At 43.4% G+C, this 21,829-nt stretch overlaps 1 protein-coding gene across 2 annotated transcripts; it reads left to right on the top strand.

Annotated features, from left to right (window-relative positions):
* The first annotated feature begins 5,846 nt into the window (after positions 1-5,846).
* Positions 5,847-21,746, top strand: LOC143339120 (Na(+)/H(+) exchange regulatory cofactor NHE-RF1-like). 2 transcript variants are annotated; one of them, XM_076760149.1, is made up of 6 exons: positions 5,847-6,606; positions 16,579-16,749; positions 18,048-18,201; positions 18,301-18,347; positions 20,105-20,161; positions 20,934-21,746. In XM_076760149.1, the coding sequence occupies exons 1-6, from the start codon at positions 6,136-6,138 to the stop codon at positions 21,087-21,089; spliced, it is 1,056 nt and encodes a 351-aa protein (XP_076616264.1). In that variant the 5' UTR covers positions 5,847-6,135; the 3' UTR covers positions 21,090-21,746. The 2 variants fall into 2 exon arrangements, with proteins under 2 accessions (XP_076616264.1, XP_076616265.1); XM_076760150.1 differs by lacking the exon at positions 20,105-20,161 and having other exon boundaries at positions 5,876-6,606.
* Positions 21,747-21,829: the final 83 nt, after the last annotated feature.

The following is a 21,829-nucleotide window of genomic DNA, read 5'->3' as shown; positions in this document are numbered from 1 at the left end:
TCATCACTTGGCAGTATAACCAATAAAGCATCATGCACCTTTTTTACTTCACCACAGAATTCAATCAGCTCTTTGAGAGCACCCCGGACCTTTGCTTTGTCATGTTTTACCATTAAACTTTGTATTGACTCCCTTATCCTGGCTGCTTTATTTAGCTTACTTTTTCTGCTAGATTGCAACCTGTCATATTCATTGGTAAGCGCTTTTTCAGTGAGCTTAACCACTCTTTTTTGAGACTGAGTTTCAATACCGCTAATCACAGTTTTACTAGCAGTTTGCACATTTGTCCCGGTAATTAAGTCCGACGTTTCCTCACGCTTCTCCATAATGAACGAACAGTCAATGAGCAAATAGCAGTCACGAATAAGTCAACGCAAAGTCAATTGTCATTCAGGTTCGGCAACCAATGCATTGGGTTTATGCCCAGTTATGTGTGCACACAATTTAAATGGCCATTAAAGCGTGTAGCGCTACACATACCTCTGCTGCGTTGGGCGCCGTGTGGTGATGTCCGGTGTCCGGTGGTCCGATGGACCAGTGATCTGGGGGTCCGGCGATCCGGTGTATCCCGGGGGTCCGATGGTCCGGTGCTCCAATAGCCAGCCAGCTCAGCGCTAATACCGCAGCTCCTGCCTCCACATCCGCAGACGGATCCAAACGCCCTCACGAACAGCCAAAGTCCAAACACTCTCCAGCAGCTACACTCGTCCTGTCGAGCCACTTCCGACACGTCCAACGAACGCCGAAGTTTACAAACGAAGTCCAACTGGTGCAAGGTTTTTGACTAATATTGTAGGAGCGAAGTCTAATACTTAGCCACTGAGGTGACTTGACCCAGAGCGTGGTTGACGCGCTGCGCAGTTAAATACCGTGCGTCGATGAAGATGATGAATAAGAGTCCGGACATTTCTTCTTGGTGCGATGTGATAGACTATTTATTGTACCATGCAAATTCCATAAACCGAGTATCAAACAAAACTCAAAAACGCCGGCATCTACCGCCACAGCGGTCAAAAACCTTTTTGCCCTTCCGGGTCAAACACCTGCCAACGATAGTGAACTGCATACCTATATGCTTTGATGCCCAGGTAAACTTACAGCGACACCACATGGACAAAATGAGGAATTGCAATACCTTTCCACACATAACGTATTTGGCTGCTACACCGAGAGCCACCGAGTGGGAGGAAGCCCTATTTACTCACTGCTGCTCCCAAAATATGATGCTGCCATTCATTCAAGACTAAAAGCCAAAAGTAGATCAATGGAATGGAGTGAGAGGAGGATAAACTAAGCTACAGACTCACAGAACCCACCGTTTTCTTAGCCAAGAGCAGTTTGCCCAACTCTTTAGACATTTATCATTGTGGGCAACTCAACATCTGTCAAAGAAATTTTAGCAAATGGTATAAAAACTACTGTGAATTTGTAAAATTCTATGAGAAAATATTGTCTGCTACTTCTTTGTGAGAGTTGGATGAGAACATTAATACCATTCTCATGTATGTGCATTGACTACAGAGCTGAGCTCAGGATGTGGTTAGCCTAACTTAGCACAAAGACTACGTATATAGGTGAGAAGAAACATCTTGCACGGTTCTATTTAAAGTTTAAAAAAAAAAAAAAAAAAAAAAATGTACTTACCAACAGCTCCAGAGCTGATTTATTAATGCATTTTTCTCATTTGTTTACCCGGTAAATGCATGGCTGCATATTGTTTCAAAACTTTCTTGAACAATAACAAACACACAAAAATATGCAATTTTTTAGTTTTTACAATCATTTACTCATATGAAAACTCTGAAATGTTAAAGAAAATGCAGCTCTGCACTAAATCTGTTACAGTGACTGAAAGATAATATGAATTTATTCACAGACTGTTAGCTAAATGCTAACATTGATATGCTAACAGACTAATAATGACAATGATACCATGCTAATGTTCAGTAAATATAATTATATATATAATATATTTATCAAGTTCAAAAAACATCTCGGTTTAGATGTTTACTAAGACATCCGTTGCACAGTTTGAAATGAAACATGCATCTTGGCTGAAAGCATCTTCACTACAGTTACACTTGAAAAGAGTAAAATAAGTAAAAAAAAAAAAAAAAAAAAAAATCCTTATCAAAGCAACATTTTTTTTTTCTCTAAACAGACAAAAAGACATTTATTTTATCTCTTGCAGTAATTCTGTATTTATAGACGTAGAGGCCAATTTGCATTATTGGTTCAATCAATTTTTGCTTTAATCAATGCATTTTCCACCCAGAGTCCATCTGCTTACTAAGACTACGTGTATGACCCAGACCAATGACAGCACGACTTACTTCATGATCACGCGCGAGTTCAGATGTCATGGGGGAGGCGGGTGAAGTAACTGTCAATCTCAGCATCCCTCCTCCTTCTCCTCCTCGCCATGGTTACCTGATTGGTAGATATTCAGGAACATGTTGTGGAGATGTCACACTTGGCATGTGAAGACAAAAAAATTCTGACATGCTAGTCTTATGTCGGGGTGTCGTGGAATGTCATGGAGTGTCCCAGACGCTGCACGACTGGTTGTTTAGCATGTCACACTGCACAGGTACAGGCGTCCAGTTGTCAGGGAAGTACATGTATGGTGGCACATGGTGGCACGGTGGCACGGTGGCAACACTGTCGCCTCACAGCAAGAAGGTCCCGGGTTCGAATCTCGCTGCGGGCACCGGGTGTGTCCTCCACCATGCTTCGGTTGAGGCTCGAGGAGGGCCTTTCTGTGTGGAGTTTGCATGTTCTCCCCGTGTTCACCTGGGGTATCCTCCGTAAAAATATACCCCCACTAAAAGAAGATTCAAGAAGATCAGCACCTGACCAATGGTGACACAGCCAGACCGGGCGCCGGTCTGGCTGCCCACTGCCCACTGCTCCCAGGAGGGACGACCAGGATGGGTTAAAGGCGGAAGTCAAATTTCACCTCCGTGTGCCGTGCTGCATGTGTGTGTGACAAATAAAGGGGAATGTCTAACACAGACACATGTGACTGGTATCAATCTTCTTCTTCTTCAATCTTCCCATCTAACTCTGGGAAAGAAAGTAAATGACCATATTTACCCAGATTTTGAACTGGAATTCTATAATTCATGCTCTTCATGCTACAATATTTTCTTAAAAATATACATCATTTGTTGTTTGCCTTGCATAGATCTCTTACTGTATTTTTTTCCCCCCAATTTACTACTGAATCACTGCTGATGGAATGCTGAAGGATGTTACCAACACACCTGTTTGCCAAAGTGAAAGACACTGTAATAAGACATATATATACCCACACACCACTAATATAGGCCAGAAGAGACAGACTTAGTATATAAGCTTTGGATCCACTTTGAAAACATTGCTACAACCTTATGTATGATGCAATCTACCAACAGATCCAGACAAAGGCCATACACTGTGTCATGGATGCAATTCAAAGCCAAGTACTTGGACAAAAGCCCCAAAAGTCAGATTGGTTCATTCTTGACAAACTGTTCTTGACAATGCCAGGCTGTTGTTGAATGCTCACTGAAACAAGAAAAGCTCAGGGACCCAGCTGAAGAAAAGCTAATGTGCTCTGAGCGCCTGGCGAGGAAGACTACAAGACAACTCCGTTTCTGAACGTGCAGAGGAATGCAACCACGGGTTAATGATAGCAATGTTTTTGTCAGCTGAAATGTGTCTTCTGGAGGAGGACCAAACGAGCTATTTGACAGTGATCTGCGGTTGATTTTCCAATTTTAATCATCATTTAGGAAACATCTGTGTACACAATGCATTTATGAGTGAGTGAAAAGATTTTTGAAGAATATTTTTAGACATCTCGGCCAACCAACAACAATATTTTGCTTTTATGGACATTTTATGGACTTTTAAACTCATGTTGCATGTTTGCTGGATTGCATGTAAAAACTTATGTGAAAGTCAGTTTCAGTATTTAAATATGATTAAATAATTAGCATTTCTTTTCAGATTTTAACTCAACACTCAGGGTTAAATTTTGTTTTGAAATACAAGATCTAATATATCAACACATTAAAGCTGCATTAATTGATTTGTAGGACTGTTTTTGGCCACTTGGGGGCAGCAGAATATTGTGTAAACACAAAGCTGCATAGGCTATTATTGCCTCAAAAAACTGCTTAGCAAAGAGAGGAGACAGATTAGCATTTATTTGGAATCAAGTTTCTGGTCATGCAATAAATGTATTATTCACTCTCCTTTTAGCTCTCAGTTTCCTGAGATGACTATGTGGCCCTTTAGCTACTAAATGCAATGTTTTGTTCACAGACTAGCTGCTAACTTTGCCAGCCATTTTTATTTATTTATTTATTTATTTATTTATTTATTTATTTATTTATTATGTTTGTTTGGCAGCTCTGGTGTTGTGGTTTTAGCACAATTTTCAATGACTTAAAAGAAGCTAAAATGCTACATAGAGCTGAGTTTGTCCCTAAGTGTGACACCTTTTACAAAACACATAATCATTTGATCTATTGGTGAAATGACAATATTGATTAGTGCAGCTTTAAAGAACTAATAATGTCAGAACAACAGCTCCATGTTCAGGTTTGACTGCAACTTCTGTTTGACAACAGTATGCAATGCTCTTCTGCAAATATTTCATATTGGCCAATTACTGTCTGGGTGCTCCTATTCAGTTTGGACAGCTCAGGTCTGACACAGATTATAGTCTAAAATTATTCAGATTGAGATCATAAGACTTTCTATGTATTGAACTGTTGTTTGTTGTCAGACCACGCTGCCAAAAGTTGTCTTTGACGTGTTGTATGCTGCATAAAAATAAACTATTTTTAACTGAAGTCTCCCAAGCAGTCACCATATGGTTGACTGTGACTACGAGGCTGCGTGTGTGTGTGTGTGTGTGTGTGTGTGTGTGTGTGTGTGTGTGTGTGTGTGTGTTTGAGAAAGACAGATTGCAATCAATTAACCAAGTGACAAACAATGCACAGGGGTTCTTCTTGAATTTCCATAATGTGTTTGCCTGATTTCAGACTTCATTCATAACCAGCTCTACGGGAATAAATCGACACTTCCTATTTGCAGGTGCAGCCTTCAGAATAAAAGTCAGAATTAAAAAAAAATATATCGAATTCATTTTTAATTTGTTGTGAACCTCTTACCAACTCCAACAAGGGAGAGATCGTTTCTCTGTTATTTTATGCTGCAGTTACCTCACTTTTTGGAGGCCATGTGACAGCATGTGACGTCACTAATTGCTAGATGCTGTTTGATCTCCTATGTTGACAAGCTATGTGAAGTTGTGACCTTTCTTTGACCAAATTCTGCTGCAATTTTGGCTTGTTGAAAGTTGTTGGAAAAGTTAATTGCTTAATGATCTTTCAAAGAAAACGGTGACAGCCCAAACACTCCACATACAATAACACCACGTGGAACAAAAATAGAAGGACCGATTGCCTCCTCAAAGAGTAGGAGACTGAGGAACATGTTCAGAAGATTAAACAAAAGTAACACAGCAACTCCTGCCTGTATACCTTCTTATATTCTACTGTAATACTTCATATATGAATTCATCAAATAATTAATTTTATTAACACCCATGCTTTTTTTATCGCTGACAATTTCAGATTGTTATTACACTATTGTTTTGACTTCTCAACACACCCATTTTGTGTCTTGTGCAAATTCATGAGTAAAAAAATTGTCACCAAAAATTGCTTGTAAAATGTAGTTTGGATACCCAAATTCTCAAAAAAAAAAAAAGTTGCGACGTAGTCTGAGTATTTTATTGTGAAAATCTGAAAATCTGACGACACGTGCTAACGCTATTGTGCCAACTTGACACTGGTCCCTCCGCTGCGCACGGGACGTTGTCGGATTGGATGTTAAAAAGAAGATTGCAACATAGTAACTCACAGGGGAGGAACTGTGAACAGGGCGGTAGGAGCGAAAGCGCAGCACTAGCAGTGGAAAGTTTACAGTGAGTCAGTTCAGCGGAAGTGAAGCTCTAGCAAAGTCAGTGAACGCAACAGGTGTCAGTTCTTCTTATGGTTGTTGTGTGAGTCGTCACTCAGAGGCTTCGCAGTGCTTTGGATAGTGAGGATTAAAGTTTTCGTCTGTTAGAAGAGCAACATGTCAAAGCTCCGACCCAGACTGTGTGTGCTGAAGAAAGAAACCGGCGGCTTCGGGTTCCACCTGCACGGAGAGAGGGGCAAGACCGGGCAGTTTATCAGGCTCGTGGAGCCCGATACTCCCGCCTCCGCCGCCGGGCTTCTCGCGGGCGACCGCCTGGTCTTCGTGAATGGAGAGAACGTGGAGGGCGAGGGCCACCAGCAAGTGGTCGCCAGGATACGGGCCACCGTCGGGGCTCTCGAGCTTATCGTGGTGGACGTCGATACGAGTGAGCTGCTGAAGAAACATAACCTGCAGTGCAGGAAAGAATTCGTCACGGAAGGGATTCCCCTGCCAGGCGGGGACAGCGACTCGGACCGCGAGGACGCTCAGAGCAACGGCACCCCGAGGGAGTCCAGCCCCGTCCCGCGTGAGAACGGGGATGCTTCGTCGGACAGGTCGGAGAGGCTGAGTGTGAGCTCCAGCACCAAGGTAAAGCACAGCCACTCACTCACCAGTTCACATATTATATTATATTATATTATATTATGAGCAAGAATGCTTTAAATACACTTTTGCTCACAATGACTGAATGTGTGTCACCTTATTCTTCTTAGTGCTTTTAGGTTTTTGTAAATACCTTTTTTCTAAGATACAACTTGACAACTGTCAGGTCAAAAGGTCAGCTGTTAACCTCTTGATCTGTGATCAGTGGTGGGCAATAAGGATAAGATCCTCATCTAATTTTGTATGGGGATGTCAGTATACATTACATTACATTACATAATAGTGTGTCATTAAGGAGTAAAATGTCTGGATGAGAAAGTGTGGAAGTTTAGTTTTGGTCTTTGGATCGGTGTGTGTCAAAGAACACGCTCACCTCACGGTGCATTTACTTTTATGTTACATCACTTACATTTATTTAATCCACAAGCAGTTTCTTAGTGGAGAACCTTCATTGAGAAATGACGGTTTTTGGCTAATCCAACAGGTTTGATAGGTAGATAAATAAAGCACTTTATCACAATCATGCAAAAATTCTTCATCATTCTTGATCATTGAATTACAGCATCATTTACGATATCCCAGCGCATCCAGAGATAATAAAGGGATAGCCACCATGGTATAAACACTATGGCAAAATCTTGGACATTCAACAGATCTAAAAAATGTTGTCATGTTGTCCAACTCTACATGTCAGTGTGTGTGTAAGCAAAGTCTAGCAGCTTTTTTAAAAACATTCCATATTACTGTGTTATAGGAGTCACACTAACTTGTCATATAGGTTAGCCAATCGAGCAATTGCCCTTATTTTGTATCCTCCTATCTGATCTGAGGCCAGCCCTGCCTCTGAGCTGCAAAGGTTAGGTGGAATCAAATCCCCTATTCAGTAGCCACTTCCAGTGCCAGTGAAAGGCTATAAGCTAAGACAGAGAAGTGACACGGCATAGTGAAACGTGCCAGGCCTCAAATCGTTCCTGTTCAACAGAGTCTTTGTCATATAAATGTTTGTCAGTCTCTCTTCTTCCCACCTTGAATTCCACGTCAGGTTTGTCTTGTCAGACCGGAGCCTTTGTCACACCGATGCATGTCAGTGAGACGGAACATCTTTTTTTACATTATTGTTTTTGTCTGATTGACTGTCTGAGATATGATGGGATAAAAATAGTGCGTTTAATTCACACGCCCAGAGCATCTTGACTTCGCTGTTGGGTGAACGTGCTTCACGCTTTCTGGTTTTCTGAGAGATGCTCACAAAAAGAGATAGATTAACAACAATGCTAATGGTTTGACGCCCTGTCTGGGACTCTGAGATCTCCAACGTGTCAAAATTGAAGTACTTTGGCATATGTTTTTTTTTCCCTGGATTACTATAATACTGCCTCTTTGAAAGACCAGGCTTTTGTTTGTTATGAAACAATTTTATGAGGTTATTCTTTGAAATGGTCGTAAAACATGGCAAGGTTTTGTGGGCTATGTAACTGTTTTGGCCAGTGCAAAGTCTGGGCCCTGATTTAAATGTTGTGTAACAGCAATGCAAAAGAGCCTCATTGTGGAGGTGTTAAGCAGTGTGGAGCTCTGAGAATGGGAAACAGGTTTTTATTAAGGACTTTAAAAAATAATGCAATACTTGGGTATTTTTAGACAAGGCTCCTTCATTAGTTAGGAGTCAGGGGTCAGCTACAAAACAACATGAAGGTACTGGTAGTGTTTCGGTGTCTTTCATGGGCTACATTGTAAGTCCTCATACATAAATATCTATATGATAGGGCTGGAACGATTGGTTATTTTTATTTTTAGGTAATCTGTTGCTGCCGCACAACGCTAAATTGTGCTGTACAGGAGGTGTGTTCAGATGTGCAGTTGGCTTGTGCAATCTCATGGTCAAAAATGTGGACCCTTGCCAAAATGAATTTATGTAACACTGACCATTGCTGCAACAGAGATGCTGATTATGATTTGGAAGACATTTTCCATTTCTTTTACTTTCCAACCCCACCTCCTGCCAGGAAGTTGAATCAGTCATTCAGCGTGTTTGATGCTCAGAAAGTGCAACAATACCAATGGCTTGGCACCCTGTCTGGGACTCTGAGTCCTTTTACCACATCGTGACTGGAAGTGCTTTGTCACGCATATGAAATGTAGAGAATTGGGAGGTGTTCGCTTTGGTTCCTTGGTGACCTGCAGTTATCCTTAATATCACTCACTTCCAGCTCACTACCCCTGCAGGTACTTATGGAGCTTCTCAACTCCGATTTGCCATCAGTTGTTTTTTTTTTTTTTTTGTCAAACTACCAATATGCGAGATCTATGCAGTTGATTTCTGTTTGTTTGCATACTGCATGTAACATTTTGGCCAAATCAGTATGTGCTGCTAGTATTTTGGACAATCATTATTCACTATTTTTGACCAAAATCAAAGCAGTGGGTTTCTAGTCCACAAGTCTGCCTATATCGATATGGATCTCCTACATGTAAGCACAGTCTGCCACCAATAGGACTCTGAGATTGCTATAAATGGGATGTCCAGGTCTCTGTCCCAGTCTATATAGGTGCCTCATTTCCTAATGCTCTGACCTCCAGTCAGTGAAAAGCCCAGGCTAGCTGGCTGGGATGCTGCAAACCTACAGCTACATTCCTCACTGATGGGAAACTTGGCAAAGCCTGACTGATGGTTTGATACTGGCCTCTGATACCAACCTCCCACTGGGATACACTTGAGTGGGCTGGCCAGTGATGACGTGAAACTGGCCCTGCTGAGCACAATCATGGTTACGCTTCAAACAATGGATCCTTTCACGTGATTGTCTGTGGTTGGACTTGGTATTGCAGCCCAGCGCTCAGTCACCAAACCATTTTCACACTAGATTAAGCAAAATCCTCATGGTGATAGTCATGACAAAGACTTGGATATCTAATTCTCCAGAGATTTCTGTTTTCCTGGGAGATAAAAGCGTGAAGTGAGTGAGCATGTCATCATATTATGGTAACATCCTGGCCTCCAGCGGCTCAGTCCTCCACCGCACTGAGGGCCATCTATCGGTCACCATAGAGATCCCCAGCCTGCAGAAAGAGGCTTTGTCCACAGTGTTTGCATGGGGAGAAAGGCTTCTGAGCCAGGGAGGAAAGGAGAGAGCACTCTCACGCCTCAACAAGGAGGCCACGCTGACCCTGAAATACCTACACCCTCACTTAACACACACTGTCAATAGGGCTGGGGTGAAGTGAGATGTGGGCAAGAGGGGGCTGGCCACGGGATTAAACAGCAATTTGTTCTCCTCTGCTTGTAGATGTGAAAATGTCAAACAAATCATGAAGTAATAGGATCCTAAGTGAATGGTTGGTAGATGTGTCGAAGCAAGGTTCAGTATAATGAGGTTCCTGACCAAAAATAAAAAGTTGGTGCCGTTTCATCCCCCGCGATCCATTGGTTACTCATTTGGAGAGCATAGAGACTCTTGCTTCCGCTCCTTGTTTGCAGTTAGAGACGATTTTCATCCTCAAGCTCTGACTGAAGGCCTCAAGGCAGCCCTTATCTTTCCAAGGGATCATTTCTTCTTCAGTGTTTCACAAGATCTCTTATCACTCAGCCCATATAAGCCCAGGAGAGAACAATTAATCTATTGACTCAGGGGTGGTGAACACTATAAATCCAGAGCGATGCCATGTTACTCATTATTTCTGCAGTTTCTGTTGATCAAAAGTTTGTGGTTGTGGTACAGTGTAACACCAAGAGATTAGAGACAGACTTGGATCTGCACTTGCATAATTTGTTCCGCTCAGGTCAGAGGTTGCTGCCACTGAGTGTTATATTTTGTTTCTGTGTTTTATTGAACATTTCTGCAAGCATTTTTCAGGCTTTATGGTGCTGAAATGATGAGTGGATTCATCATTCATTGAATTGCTTATCATCAGCGTTTGCTCGTGCATTTGCTGTAACTTCAGCAGCCCTAAGATCAAAGGTCCTCTTAACGGGCCCATTGTGGTGCACACATAATATGCAAATTCCCATAACACACAGTAGAATTAGCTCATATTAAGACATTTCCCTGCTATTGCTGGACCTGCACCTTTTCAATCGGTCTTCTACTGATTTAATGGATATAAAAGGGTCTTAAAGGGTATTGGTGAGCATTGTTCACACCTCTCAGCAGTGATCACATAATTATTATTATTACCATGCATGTGCTGATAGGCTGTGCTTGCACCATGCTGGCAGAAAGGCTGCCAAATGCTCCAGCAAAATCAACAGCATTCAATAGCATTTGTATTTACTTTTTAAATTAAAGTGGCAGCACTAATTGATTCTTTCCCAAAGTCCAAAAAGTCTTTACAGTATGTAAGGACATGTGTGTAACTGTGTGATATGTTTAATGACCTTTATATAGAGTGTATGCTCGTGTTTAAGAACTAGTTTTTAACAGTGAAAAAAAGTTCTAATACTGAGACCAGCTCTTGATAACATTGCCCACAGGCGCAACTTTTCATCAGATGGCTCTTTATACGGGCTACCATCCAAAACAAACTCCATGAAAGTGCTGCTGGCGTCAGCTGACTGAGATCCTCACTGTTTTCCTAGTGACATAGTCTAAATAAACACACATGGATAGAAAATAGGCTGTCGGTCGTCCAAGCTTCCATTCCAGTCCCTTATTCTTAGCAGAGGAGAACATTTAGCCATTCATTTATTTCTCCGCATTTTCCACTTGAGGTTAACCAAGGATATGCTTCTGACACTGAGATGACAGTGTCAGAAGCTTTTCTTCCCTTCGGCTCCGACTGGACCGTGAAGTTAAGCTGCCCAATGAAAGCCTGCAGATCCATCGTGATTTAATCGGGGTCTTTGGCATGACAGGGATTATAATTACATTTGGTACAAGTAATTAGGAAAGTGTCTTTGAAGTCTCTGCCGCTCTTAAATTGTGAATGCATTAATACTATGTTACATGTAGGGCTTTGTCCTCAAGCTTTGGAAACAGGCCGCCTTTGACTCCAATCAGCAGTTGCTAAATCGAGAATTCAGCATGACCGAACAGATTGGGATGATTATATGAGTAGAGACTAGGGGGAGGTGTGTTCAGAAATAAAAGATATGGACAGCTAATACACGTCATTTTTGTCACAGTAGCTTTCACTCTGTTAGGGTGTCAGATGAAGCTTCATGAAGCTAAAAAAGTAATGTAAAGAAAAAAAGATTCTGTAAACCATCCATGTATGTCCTGGGTCTGCTCCCGAGTCTCCTCCCAGAAGGGGAACTTCCACGGGCATTCATGTGGCTCCTTGATCAGATGCTCGAACCACCTGGACTAACTCCTTTCAAATCTCTGAGGTCTTATCACGGTTTCAAAGGGTGAGCCCAAATGGATGCATAATTTGTCTGCTTGCTAATGGAAAGCTAACTGTAATGTTGGCAGACTAAATTCTGTGTTTTTGTCATCAGAACGAGTGACTAATCAAGCAGTGGATGAATAAAATCTCAACAGCTCATTAAGAAAAACATTCAGAATGTAATGAATATCAGGGAACAACTTGCAATGTGTTTTATCAATGAAATCTCCTGCAGGACAACCTCCACATGCAGCTCTAATACACTGGGTAATCACCTCAGTTGACAGGATGTGCTGTGTCTGGTCGTAAACCCCAACTTAGCCTCCAGCCAAAGACAAGCTAACGCCAATGTCAGCAGACATTTCAATGAAATAGACAGCTGTCATTTCACTAAACTCTCTACTTAAGCATTAAATGTTAGCCCATCAACATAAACATAAACATTTTCTATGCTAAGTTAGCTATTGTTAGCGCCACCCTACACTAACCTTGACTTGTTTCAGTACCGAGACACGTCTCACCTTCTGAATCTCTGAGCTCTTCACCCTGTCTCTAAACTCATTTTGGCTAGTTGCTAATGGAAAGCTAATGTTGATGTTGGCAGCTAAAATTGAACTCTTTTTGTGACTCAAACAATTTTGAGGGTATCGGTGGGGTTATTCTATGATTTAGTGCTAATTCTGAATTCTTTGTTGAGCTCATTATAATAAATTCTTGAGAGGAGGCCTGGGAAAAAAGGCTGATGAGTGGTATATGAATTTTAAACTATTTCTTTCTCTCATTTTGTTGGTAAAAGGCCTTACTGTAACAACACACACACACACACACACACACACACACACACACACACACACACACACACACGTACACACACAGCCAGTTCCTCTGTCAGGGTACAAGTTGTTAGCTGCTGGGGTGGAGCCAATGAGGAAACCACTTCCTGTCCTTGTAGCAAGTCGCTATAGTGCTGAAGCTACAGTATTTGTTTTTGTCTCAGCCAGTTAATGATAACCATAATGCTTCACGCAGTGGTTGTTCTGTGTCATTTCTGTTGATTATGTAAGCTTATAACTTCCTCAGGCAATAAACGCAAAGCTAAATATTACTACATTCATCAGGCAAGCACTTAGTCAGTCAGTGCATGAGCGAGCAGTTTGCACAGATTGGACACCACACACCAAAATACAACTCACTGCTGCTGTTTGCGACAGACAGGAAAAGACTATACATGTAACACCATCATGCAGTGTACTGTACTTATTAAAAAGCAAGTTCAGGGAATATGCAAGAGGGTAATGGGTTCTAGAGGTGCCATGATTATTTAACCAAGATCACAGTATCTCTTTTTCAAGGCAGCATCATACGTGCAAACACTAAAAACATAAAACATTGAGTATCAACTCAAGTGAGTTCCTGGAGGACAAGATAGTGGGAGATATGGAAACATGTCAGCATTCTTTACGCTTTGTAGCATGAGTGTTAATGAGTCTGACTGGCTGGTTTTTCATGCATTACGCAATGCAACAATAATAAAGTAATAAACCAATACAAGATCAGTTGAAAAGCACAAGCTTCATCAATGGTGCAACAAAGATACCTAGGTTTCCAGACTCAATGCCAAAAAATAGTTTTTGGATATTTGAAGAATATAAACAAGGAATTTGTCTAAATACAATAAAGTCTAAAACTGACACCACACTGACATTGACTGAAATCAAAGAGTCTGTCACAGATCTGACCAGATACTCAATGCCAACTGTTTGTGCTGTTAACCGAAGTGAGGAAGTGTTAAAGTCCATTGCACAGCTCTTGCTGTTGAGGTTTACTGTGGACTGTCACAATCCCTGGACTCTTTTCAAGTTGATTATTTCAAGAGGCTGGCTTGAGAGAGGCTGGAAGGTTCAACGGTGTCACAACACAACCAGACCCGTGAGGGCGGTTCAACAGAAATGGCTCAATTCATAGCCATGAGACAATCTTCCCATAATTTGGGAATTTACATGTTTGGGATGCAGCATTTTTCTCTTTGTGGAATTGTGCCCAGAGGTAGTTATAAAGGTTTCACATCACACACCACGAAGTGTTACACCCTCAGTTCAAGGTCCTCCCAGAAGGTCAGCACTCTTTATGAGATACTAGGTTGGAGCACAGGATCTGATGTTTAACTAAAGCAAGCTGTAAAACCGTTAACCTTTGATATTCATCGAGCTCAGGGAATGCTTGCGATGGCTGTCCGCTGCCTCTTCACCATCACAGTAAAACAAGGCTGATACAATATTCACAAACCAGATGTCATTTCTATGTGCAAAGTGTCATCCGCTGAGGCTGCACCCAGCTCTCTGCAGCAGATACTGCATTTTGCACTTCCTTCCCCACCAGGCTGCAGGCACGACCCTGTTGTTGACCTTTAACCTCCCTGCAGAGAAAGGCTTGAAAAAGTCACATTTCAAGTGATGGTTAGATTGAAAATCTGTCGTTGGGTATTAGCCCAATAAAGCTAAGCTAGATATTTCACATAAGCTTCTCTGAGGTTTGTCTTCAGGAGAGCGACCACCATTGCAAAGCATGCCGGCTTGTTAAAGAGAGTCGCTGCTGGACTTCACACAGTCGTGCTATTAGTATACAGCACTCACTATCAACGCTCCGTTCTGCTGCACATGGTGCTTCTGGTGCTGTGGTTTTCCTGTGCACGCTGTGAAAGGGATTGCAAAAAGCCCTGAAAATGAGAAAGTAGAACTCAGCTGTCACTTGAAATGTACGAGCGTTGCTGGTGATCGTTGCAAAGGAGCTTCAGTGACCTATCGTGCTGTGTCGTGAGATGGTATGCTTTAAATAACGTGTTTGTAATGTTGTCTAATGTCTGAACTCCCCTTTTTAATGTTGGAATCGGGGGAAGGCCTGGCGTACCTGTCACAAGAGCTTGAACTCTGCACCTGTTTAGGTAACTGTGGTCTAAATGGTTACGGCAACACTTGTGTCTCCATGCAGTGCTGTGGGCTAATGTTTCATCTGTTCAAGTCCCTCTTTCTGGACTTTCTTCTTTCTTTGCTCTCTTTTTATCCTCATTGTCCTCCATGCCTGCAGCAGAATAAATATATATAATATCTCTAGATATTCTCAAGTATGTAAAGGGTAAATCCCCTGGTATATGAGTATGCTTGTAAAAAGAGATAATTGTCGTGTTCAGCTGTCCAGCAGTGTACTTTGCACCTCACCTGCTACACTGTATCGTCCTTATCATCTTCATTAACAACCTCTGGTTATGCAGGCTTTGTCATAAATGGGTGATTCCATCCAAAGGTTCTGCCTGACTGTCAGCGTACCCAAAGTCCTCCAAAGATCACAATGTCTCAACGGGAATATTTCAGCAATCATCAACCACGCTGATTTCATACAAACCCTTGGATCGATGCATAATCCGCCCTTGCCAGCGGTCGAGAGGGTGTGTCTGGCTCGAGCGAATGCTGAGGCTGCATTGGTTGATCTTATATGGTCGCTTGGCAGGGACTCACCTGCAGATAGCTGCTGATAGCTGAGGATGTTGCAGAGATAGCTGTGGATTTATAAGGTAGTGCAACAGCTGGGTGGGGAGCGCTTGCGTTGCCTCATGCTCATGTTGGCTATAAACAGGTTTAAAGGCTCTGCCTCTCAAAGCCTTACCTGACACCTTACCATACCTTTTTGGAGCTGACCCCTTTTGTAATAGGAACCCAGGAATCATCTCCAGGAGTCTTGTAATGAATGCGGAGCTCATGGCGTCAGTGCAACAGGCCTCTATCTGCACATGTGATTACAGCATTAAATGGTTAAGTGAATATACAGGTCCTTCACCCACTCGGGATTAGACACTTCGGTAGGTGTAGGACACAGCAGGATTAGCCTCTGCAAGAGAGCACAGACCTGCTACAGCTGCGTTCAGTCAGGAAAGGAAGTCAGCTGAAGTATACTGTACAATCTGTTTTATTATGCGCATGAACATCTGTCTCAGGTCTATGTGGATCGTGATGTAACAAAAGACTTCTCTGCTTATCTGTATTTATGACCTCATGTTATAGGGAAGTTAAATGACGTACATACCTTTGCAATTTCGAACAAATATTAATGTGGAACCTCAGATTGACGTCAGCCGCGTGTCAAAGTGGACCGCTTTGGAGAAATCTAAGGTTAATTGTAGGAAATTGGATTTCAATTTACCCAAGCAGCATATGTCACGTCCTTCATTTAAGCACAGACGGCCATGTGGTTATTGAGCTGTTGTTGCTCTTGTTGTTGTGACTCACTATATCAAACCATTAAAGCATGACTATCAGAGATTGATGGTAAACACTATCAGCTATTATATAATATTTACAGCTGTTTCAGCTAGAGCTCTGCACTCCAGAGGCTCCTAAGAGAGTCTGAAATCTCACAGCTGTGTGGGTACAGGAGTGAGTGCCATTAATCAGCTGCACACACGAAGTTGAAGCCCAGATGATGGTAGTATTTCCATTTCACATCTAGCCCTTATTGTTCACTCTACGTATTACATTGCATGCAAAATTGCATTTCATTGTCTCAGAACTCCATGTCACATGTCACACAGAGAGCCAGCAAAATATCCCTGATGGCACCTTTTAATGGGCTGTATGTGTGCAGGAGGAGAGAAGCGGACCGCGGCCTCGCCTCTGCCACCTGAAGAAGGGAGCCAGCGGCTACGGCTTCAACCTGCACAGCGAGAAGTCCAGACTGGGCCAGTTCATCAGAGCTGTGGATGAGGACTCTCCGGCACAGAAAGCAGGCCTCAGACCACATGACAAGATCGTCGAGGTATACAACACACACTCACATCCACGTCTTTTTGCTTGATACCGCGTGTTTTAATTTGTTTGTGTGTGTATCAGCTGTAATCCTATTACATCAGTGGGCAAATGGGAAACTGAAATCCCAGGGGGTATTAGGCTATTATTAGATGGTGAGTGTGTGTAGCTGTAATGTGTGTATGTGTGTGTGTGTGTGTGTGCAGGTGTGTTCATATATACGCTCCTGTTTATGTCTGCAGAGTATAAAAAAGTGTTTTCCGCTGTGTGCGTGAGGCAGAAATCAGTGTTTTCTCTCCTCGCTGTGTGTGCGACGACCATGCTGGCCGTGGCAGAGTCAGAGTTAATCCACTTACTGTGTCTGTGGGCTGAATTAGAGCCCGCTCAAACAGTCTGCAGGGCCTCTCGCATGCAGGAGAGAATGGGGGGCAGAGGGATGATGTCAGTGAAGCCGTTGTACATACTGTATTCACATCGAGGTGAAGTTTCAAACAGGGCATTGAGGAGGTTTAGAAGGCGGGTTTGGAGAAGCAGAACGCTGGGAGTTCGGGGGAGTCAGTCAGACGAGCGTCACTGGAGAGGAGTGAAGTGTTCTGTACCACCTGTCTGGTGTTCACAGACAGTGTGGGAGTCGGTGAGGCTGAGAGATTCCTGACGGCGTTCCTACCTCGGATCTCCCTCCCACAGGAATTCCTCAGTGACTCACTGAATCTCCCTGGATTCTTCATTAGCTCCAGCTGCGGGAGTGAGCGCGCACACCACGCCCTGTAATAACACTGCGACCGAACACTTTCCATCGCTGGCACCATCACTGTTCATTGTTTTTCAGTCCAGCCACAAAATCGGTAACTATGTGTCGCCTTACCGTAACAAAAACCATCATTATTTTGTGTGTGGGCCTCTGTGTGAGTGATAGCACACGCTGTAGTTTATGTTCGCTGTTCTTATCACCTTTGGCTCAAAAAAATGTAAGCCGCTGGAGTATTTCCCCCTGTGCAAGCAAATTTACAGTGATGGAAAACAGATTTTGAATGGTGCCTTTGATGATTTCATAATTTGGAAAAGAACGCATCACACACCAGTCACAAAAAGAATGTGATAACATGTCTGAAGTATTTGCTCAGTGTTGAACACGTCCTTATACTGTCACCAGCTGCAAATCATCAGGATGGACTCGCACATATTTAGACCATCAACCAGATCACCTGCAAGATCACGATTGACTCAAAAACAGAAAATAAATCGGTTTGTCTCAGTTTCCTGTTGTTATAAACAAGGATGGAACAAGACGCTCCTCTCCTCTCTCAGGTGAATGGCGTGTCAGTGGTCAGCATGCAGCACTCGGAGGTGGTGGCGGCCATCAAAGCGGGAGGAGACGAGACCAGGCTGCTGGTGGTTGATGCTGAGGCTGAAGAATTCTTCAATAGGTGCAACGTCCTGCCCACTGAGGAGCACGTCACTGGTACAACACTCATCAGACTTGCAGTTAGTGTGTAACTCTAGCTGTTTAATACAACAAAATATGGCTGACGTGGGATGTGTGTCGTCCTCTCCCCTGCAGGACCTCTTCCTGAGCCAGTGTCTGAGAGAGCATCAGAGGGGGAGGAGGTGAGGACCACGCAAACACACACACACACACACACACACACACACACACACACTTACAGATAGCGGCCTGGAAAAGCCCTGCTGATCCTCTCTGGACATTCCTGGTAGCAGATTAGGAGTTCTGGACAGTGTCGAGTGAAGCATTCTCTGCCTCCATGTGTTTCAGGGCTGCACTGTGAACCTCACACACAGATGCAGACCCGAGTCTGACCGAGAACATTTCAGAGTATTCTGCTGGAGCTGGTGTGTCAGAGGGGCCGCTGATGGCGTTCAGATGATCATATTCCACTTTAAACACACAGTGGCAGTGCTTACTTCACGTCTCACGCCACCATTTAGAGGTTTAGATTTTAATATATCCTGGTGCTCAGACCCTCGGTGAAGAAAGTGCTGATCAGTTCTACGTGGATTAAGTCCCAGCTAAGACCCAAAAGCACTGGATCACTACCCATAATGCAACTCACTGCTGTCTTTCTTCAGACTGCCACACTCAGTGGTCTCATGTTGTAATGCAGCCTTTCTGCTCCCAAGCTCTGAGATGACCCTGCTGACATCACGATGACATCATCAGGGTTGTTTTTTCACTGAGCAGAAGACGTGATGCAGCTCTGATGTTGATGTGTACATGTCGGCGGAGTGCTCCTTTAATTGGCTTTCACTTTTAACATTCCACAGGCAGAGTTTATCAAAAGTAAACACTCTCCACCTCCTCTCGCCACACACACACACACACACACACACACACGCACACTCACACACACGCACACACACTGACAACATGGGAAAAGTGGATTGGCCCCTCTGGTGACATTGTGGCTGACCCTTCACCATGGCAACAAAAGCTCACAAGTGTGCGCTTCCCTCTCTCTCTCTCTCTCTCTCTCTTGCTCCTCTGTGGCCCAGAGGATCATGGGATTGAAGTGGCTTTAACTCTTGGGGATTATGCTAATGAGAAGACTAACGAGCGCCGTTCACATACTCACAGATGCAGGCAGATCGCACTCCTCTGCAGCATGAACAATCACTCATTCACCAGCAATTACATAACACAGCGCTGCGTGGAGACACTCACGGCCACCTCTGACCTCACATATATATGTGTGTGTGTGTTCTGTGCGTATCTTAAGAGGCTTTTAAGCTGCATTAGTGCACACAGACATCTGAGCGAAGATGCAGTTGTTGTGTGTGCATGTGTTGAAAGGCGACGGAGCATCAGCACAGGACTCTTGTGTCATCATGCAGCATGTTGGAGCATTTGTCCAGAGCCACTCGTAGAGGCCAGAGTGCATTTTTAGAGGAGCAGCTGCTTATGAATGGCATGCCAGTGTCATACATACATGAGCATAGCCACGGAGGGTGAGGCGCCGCAGGCAGAGCGGGTCGCTCAGCGCAGCTTATCGACGTGTTTTCAGTGCTGCGAGTTAATGTTTCAACCGGTTTTCCATCCTGCACACAGATTAGTGCTGACACTGAGCCCCAGCTTTAATAAGTGAGTGATGAGAATATGATTGAAGCTGCAGCGCTGCGTGTCAGGGTTACTGACAGCAGGCCTCTTCTGCCCCCTGCTGGACAAAACCAAAACAACCACTCCAGAAACTTTTTCTGTCGTCCTTTCTCCACTGATGTCGATTGCAGGTAGCTTCAGTTTTATTAGCCCAGGTTTGAACTAATCTGAGATCTCTGCCTCCACCTAATCACACCCTTGGACCCTCTAATCTCATTTGTTTTGAACACTGAGCTGTTTCTCTGTCTGACAGGCTGCAGCAGAGAGGGAGCCCATAGTGTACGTGTCCACCTTGTCCCCCCCTGCAGAGGTACAGCCACATGTTCACACCATGCAAACACCACAGCACCTTTTCTGATTGATTACGCTCAGAGGTGCACTGAATACAGCACAAACATTAATATGAACACCCTGTGGAGCTTACAAAGCGTGAGACTTTGTGGATAAAGAGGAAATATCACAAGTTAAAGTCATCGTTTTTCATTGCTGGTCTCCTGGTATCTCAGTCAGGGAGGATGAGGAGAGAGCAATTGTCTGTGGCCACCACATGCAAAACCACCAATCCCGTTGTGAGGGTTGGATTGCTTTTGCCTCTCCATTGCACCTGCTGTCACTTCCATTTGCACCAAAGCAGGTGGAACTGAGTCACAATCACTGGTGCTTCCTGAATGGACAGACTGATTTCCCTGAAGGTGTTATGATAAAAAGTCACAATATCATGTGAATTTCAACTTGATTCAAATATGGTGGCTTTTGAGTTTTCCATCATTATTTTCATCGTAGATTCAACTAAGCATTTTTTTCCATTATGAGCAAATTATTTAGTCAAAGAAAGAAAAGTCCAACCACCTGTCCAGAACCCAAAGAGAGTCAAATCACATGAGACTAAGAGCAGTAAACTGAGAAGCTGCAACCAGGAAATACCTGAAAAATCCCCATTAATTATGATGAAATATCCAAATATGTGGATAAATAGACCCTCAGCTCTAATTCGATGAATTACATTAAAAAGAATCAGAAAAGATTCACATGCTCTTATTCTGAAAGGGCAAGAATAAAGCACAATCTGTTTGTGTCTCCAGATTGAGAAGGCCCCGGAGGCGCGCCCTGCAGCCGACGGCCTGGGTCTGGGCTTGTCGCTGGCCGAGGCCAAAGAGAGAGCCCGTCAGAAACGAGCCGCCAAGAAAGCTCCATCCATGGACTGGACCAAGAGGAACGAACTGTTCAGCAACTTGTAAACATCAAAATCATCATCATCATCATCATCATCATGTCCACCTCCTCCCCGCTGGCTGCGCTGCCCTGTCTCTGGTGTCCGGGTTTAGTTTCTACGTCGTCACGCCGCGCATGAAAGACACGGCGTCCATTTAGAACATTTGAAATCCCCTCGTTAAACAGTATTAAATCATGATTCTATTTGTTTTAATTTAGGGTTTTTGCCACTTTTCTTTCACGTTGAAATGACAGTTGAGACGTCATCGTCACACACACACACACACGGGAACAAATGTTAATATGTGAAGAAGAATTGTTTCAAAAAGCAGATCCCGCAGCCAGAATTGAAATCTTCAGTTTAAACGAATGAAGTCAGATTTTGACGTCTGAAATCAGCAACTAGAATGAAAGAATGTACGTTTTCTAGTCTGTGAATGAACGACGCTGAATGACTCCGCTCGGCCCTGACTGCTGACATTCCACGACGGCCTGTCTGAGCTCCACGGCTGAAGGGGCCGGTCTGCTCCGGTCGCCTTACCGGAGACAGTTCTTCATGGCCGTCCACTTGTCCTTCCCTCCAGGGCTTCTGTCACAATATACTGTATGTTTGATTCCAGGAAATTATTTTTTCATGTCGCTATTGATAGATTTGTACATACGCAAATAAATGATTTAAGAGATCTGGTCTGAGCAGTCGCGTGCATGAAAAACCCACCTCGCTTCCCTCCGTATAAATTCTACTTTTAATGATTTACAGGATGAT

The sequence above is a fragment of the Chaetodon auriga genome, chromosome 20 (genome assembly GCF_051107435.1).
Source record: "Chaetodon auriga isolate fChaAug3 chromosome 20, fChaAug3.hap1, whole genome shotgun sequence".
In the NCBI taxonomy this organism is placed as follows: domain Eukaryota; kingdom Metazoa; phylum Chordata; class Actinopteri; order Chaetodontiformes; family Chaetodontidae; genus Chaetodon; species Chaetodon auriga.
The sequence above is the reverse complement of the archived record's forward strand: the minus strand, read 5'-3'. Positions and strand labels throughout refer to the sequence as shown.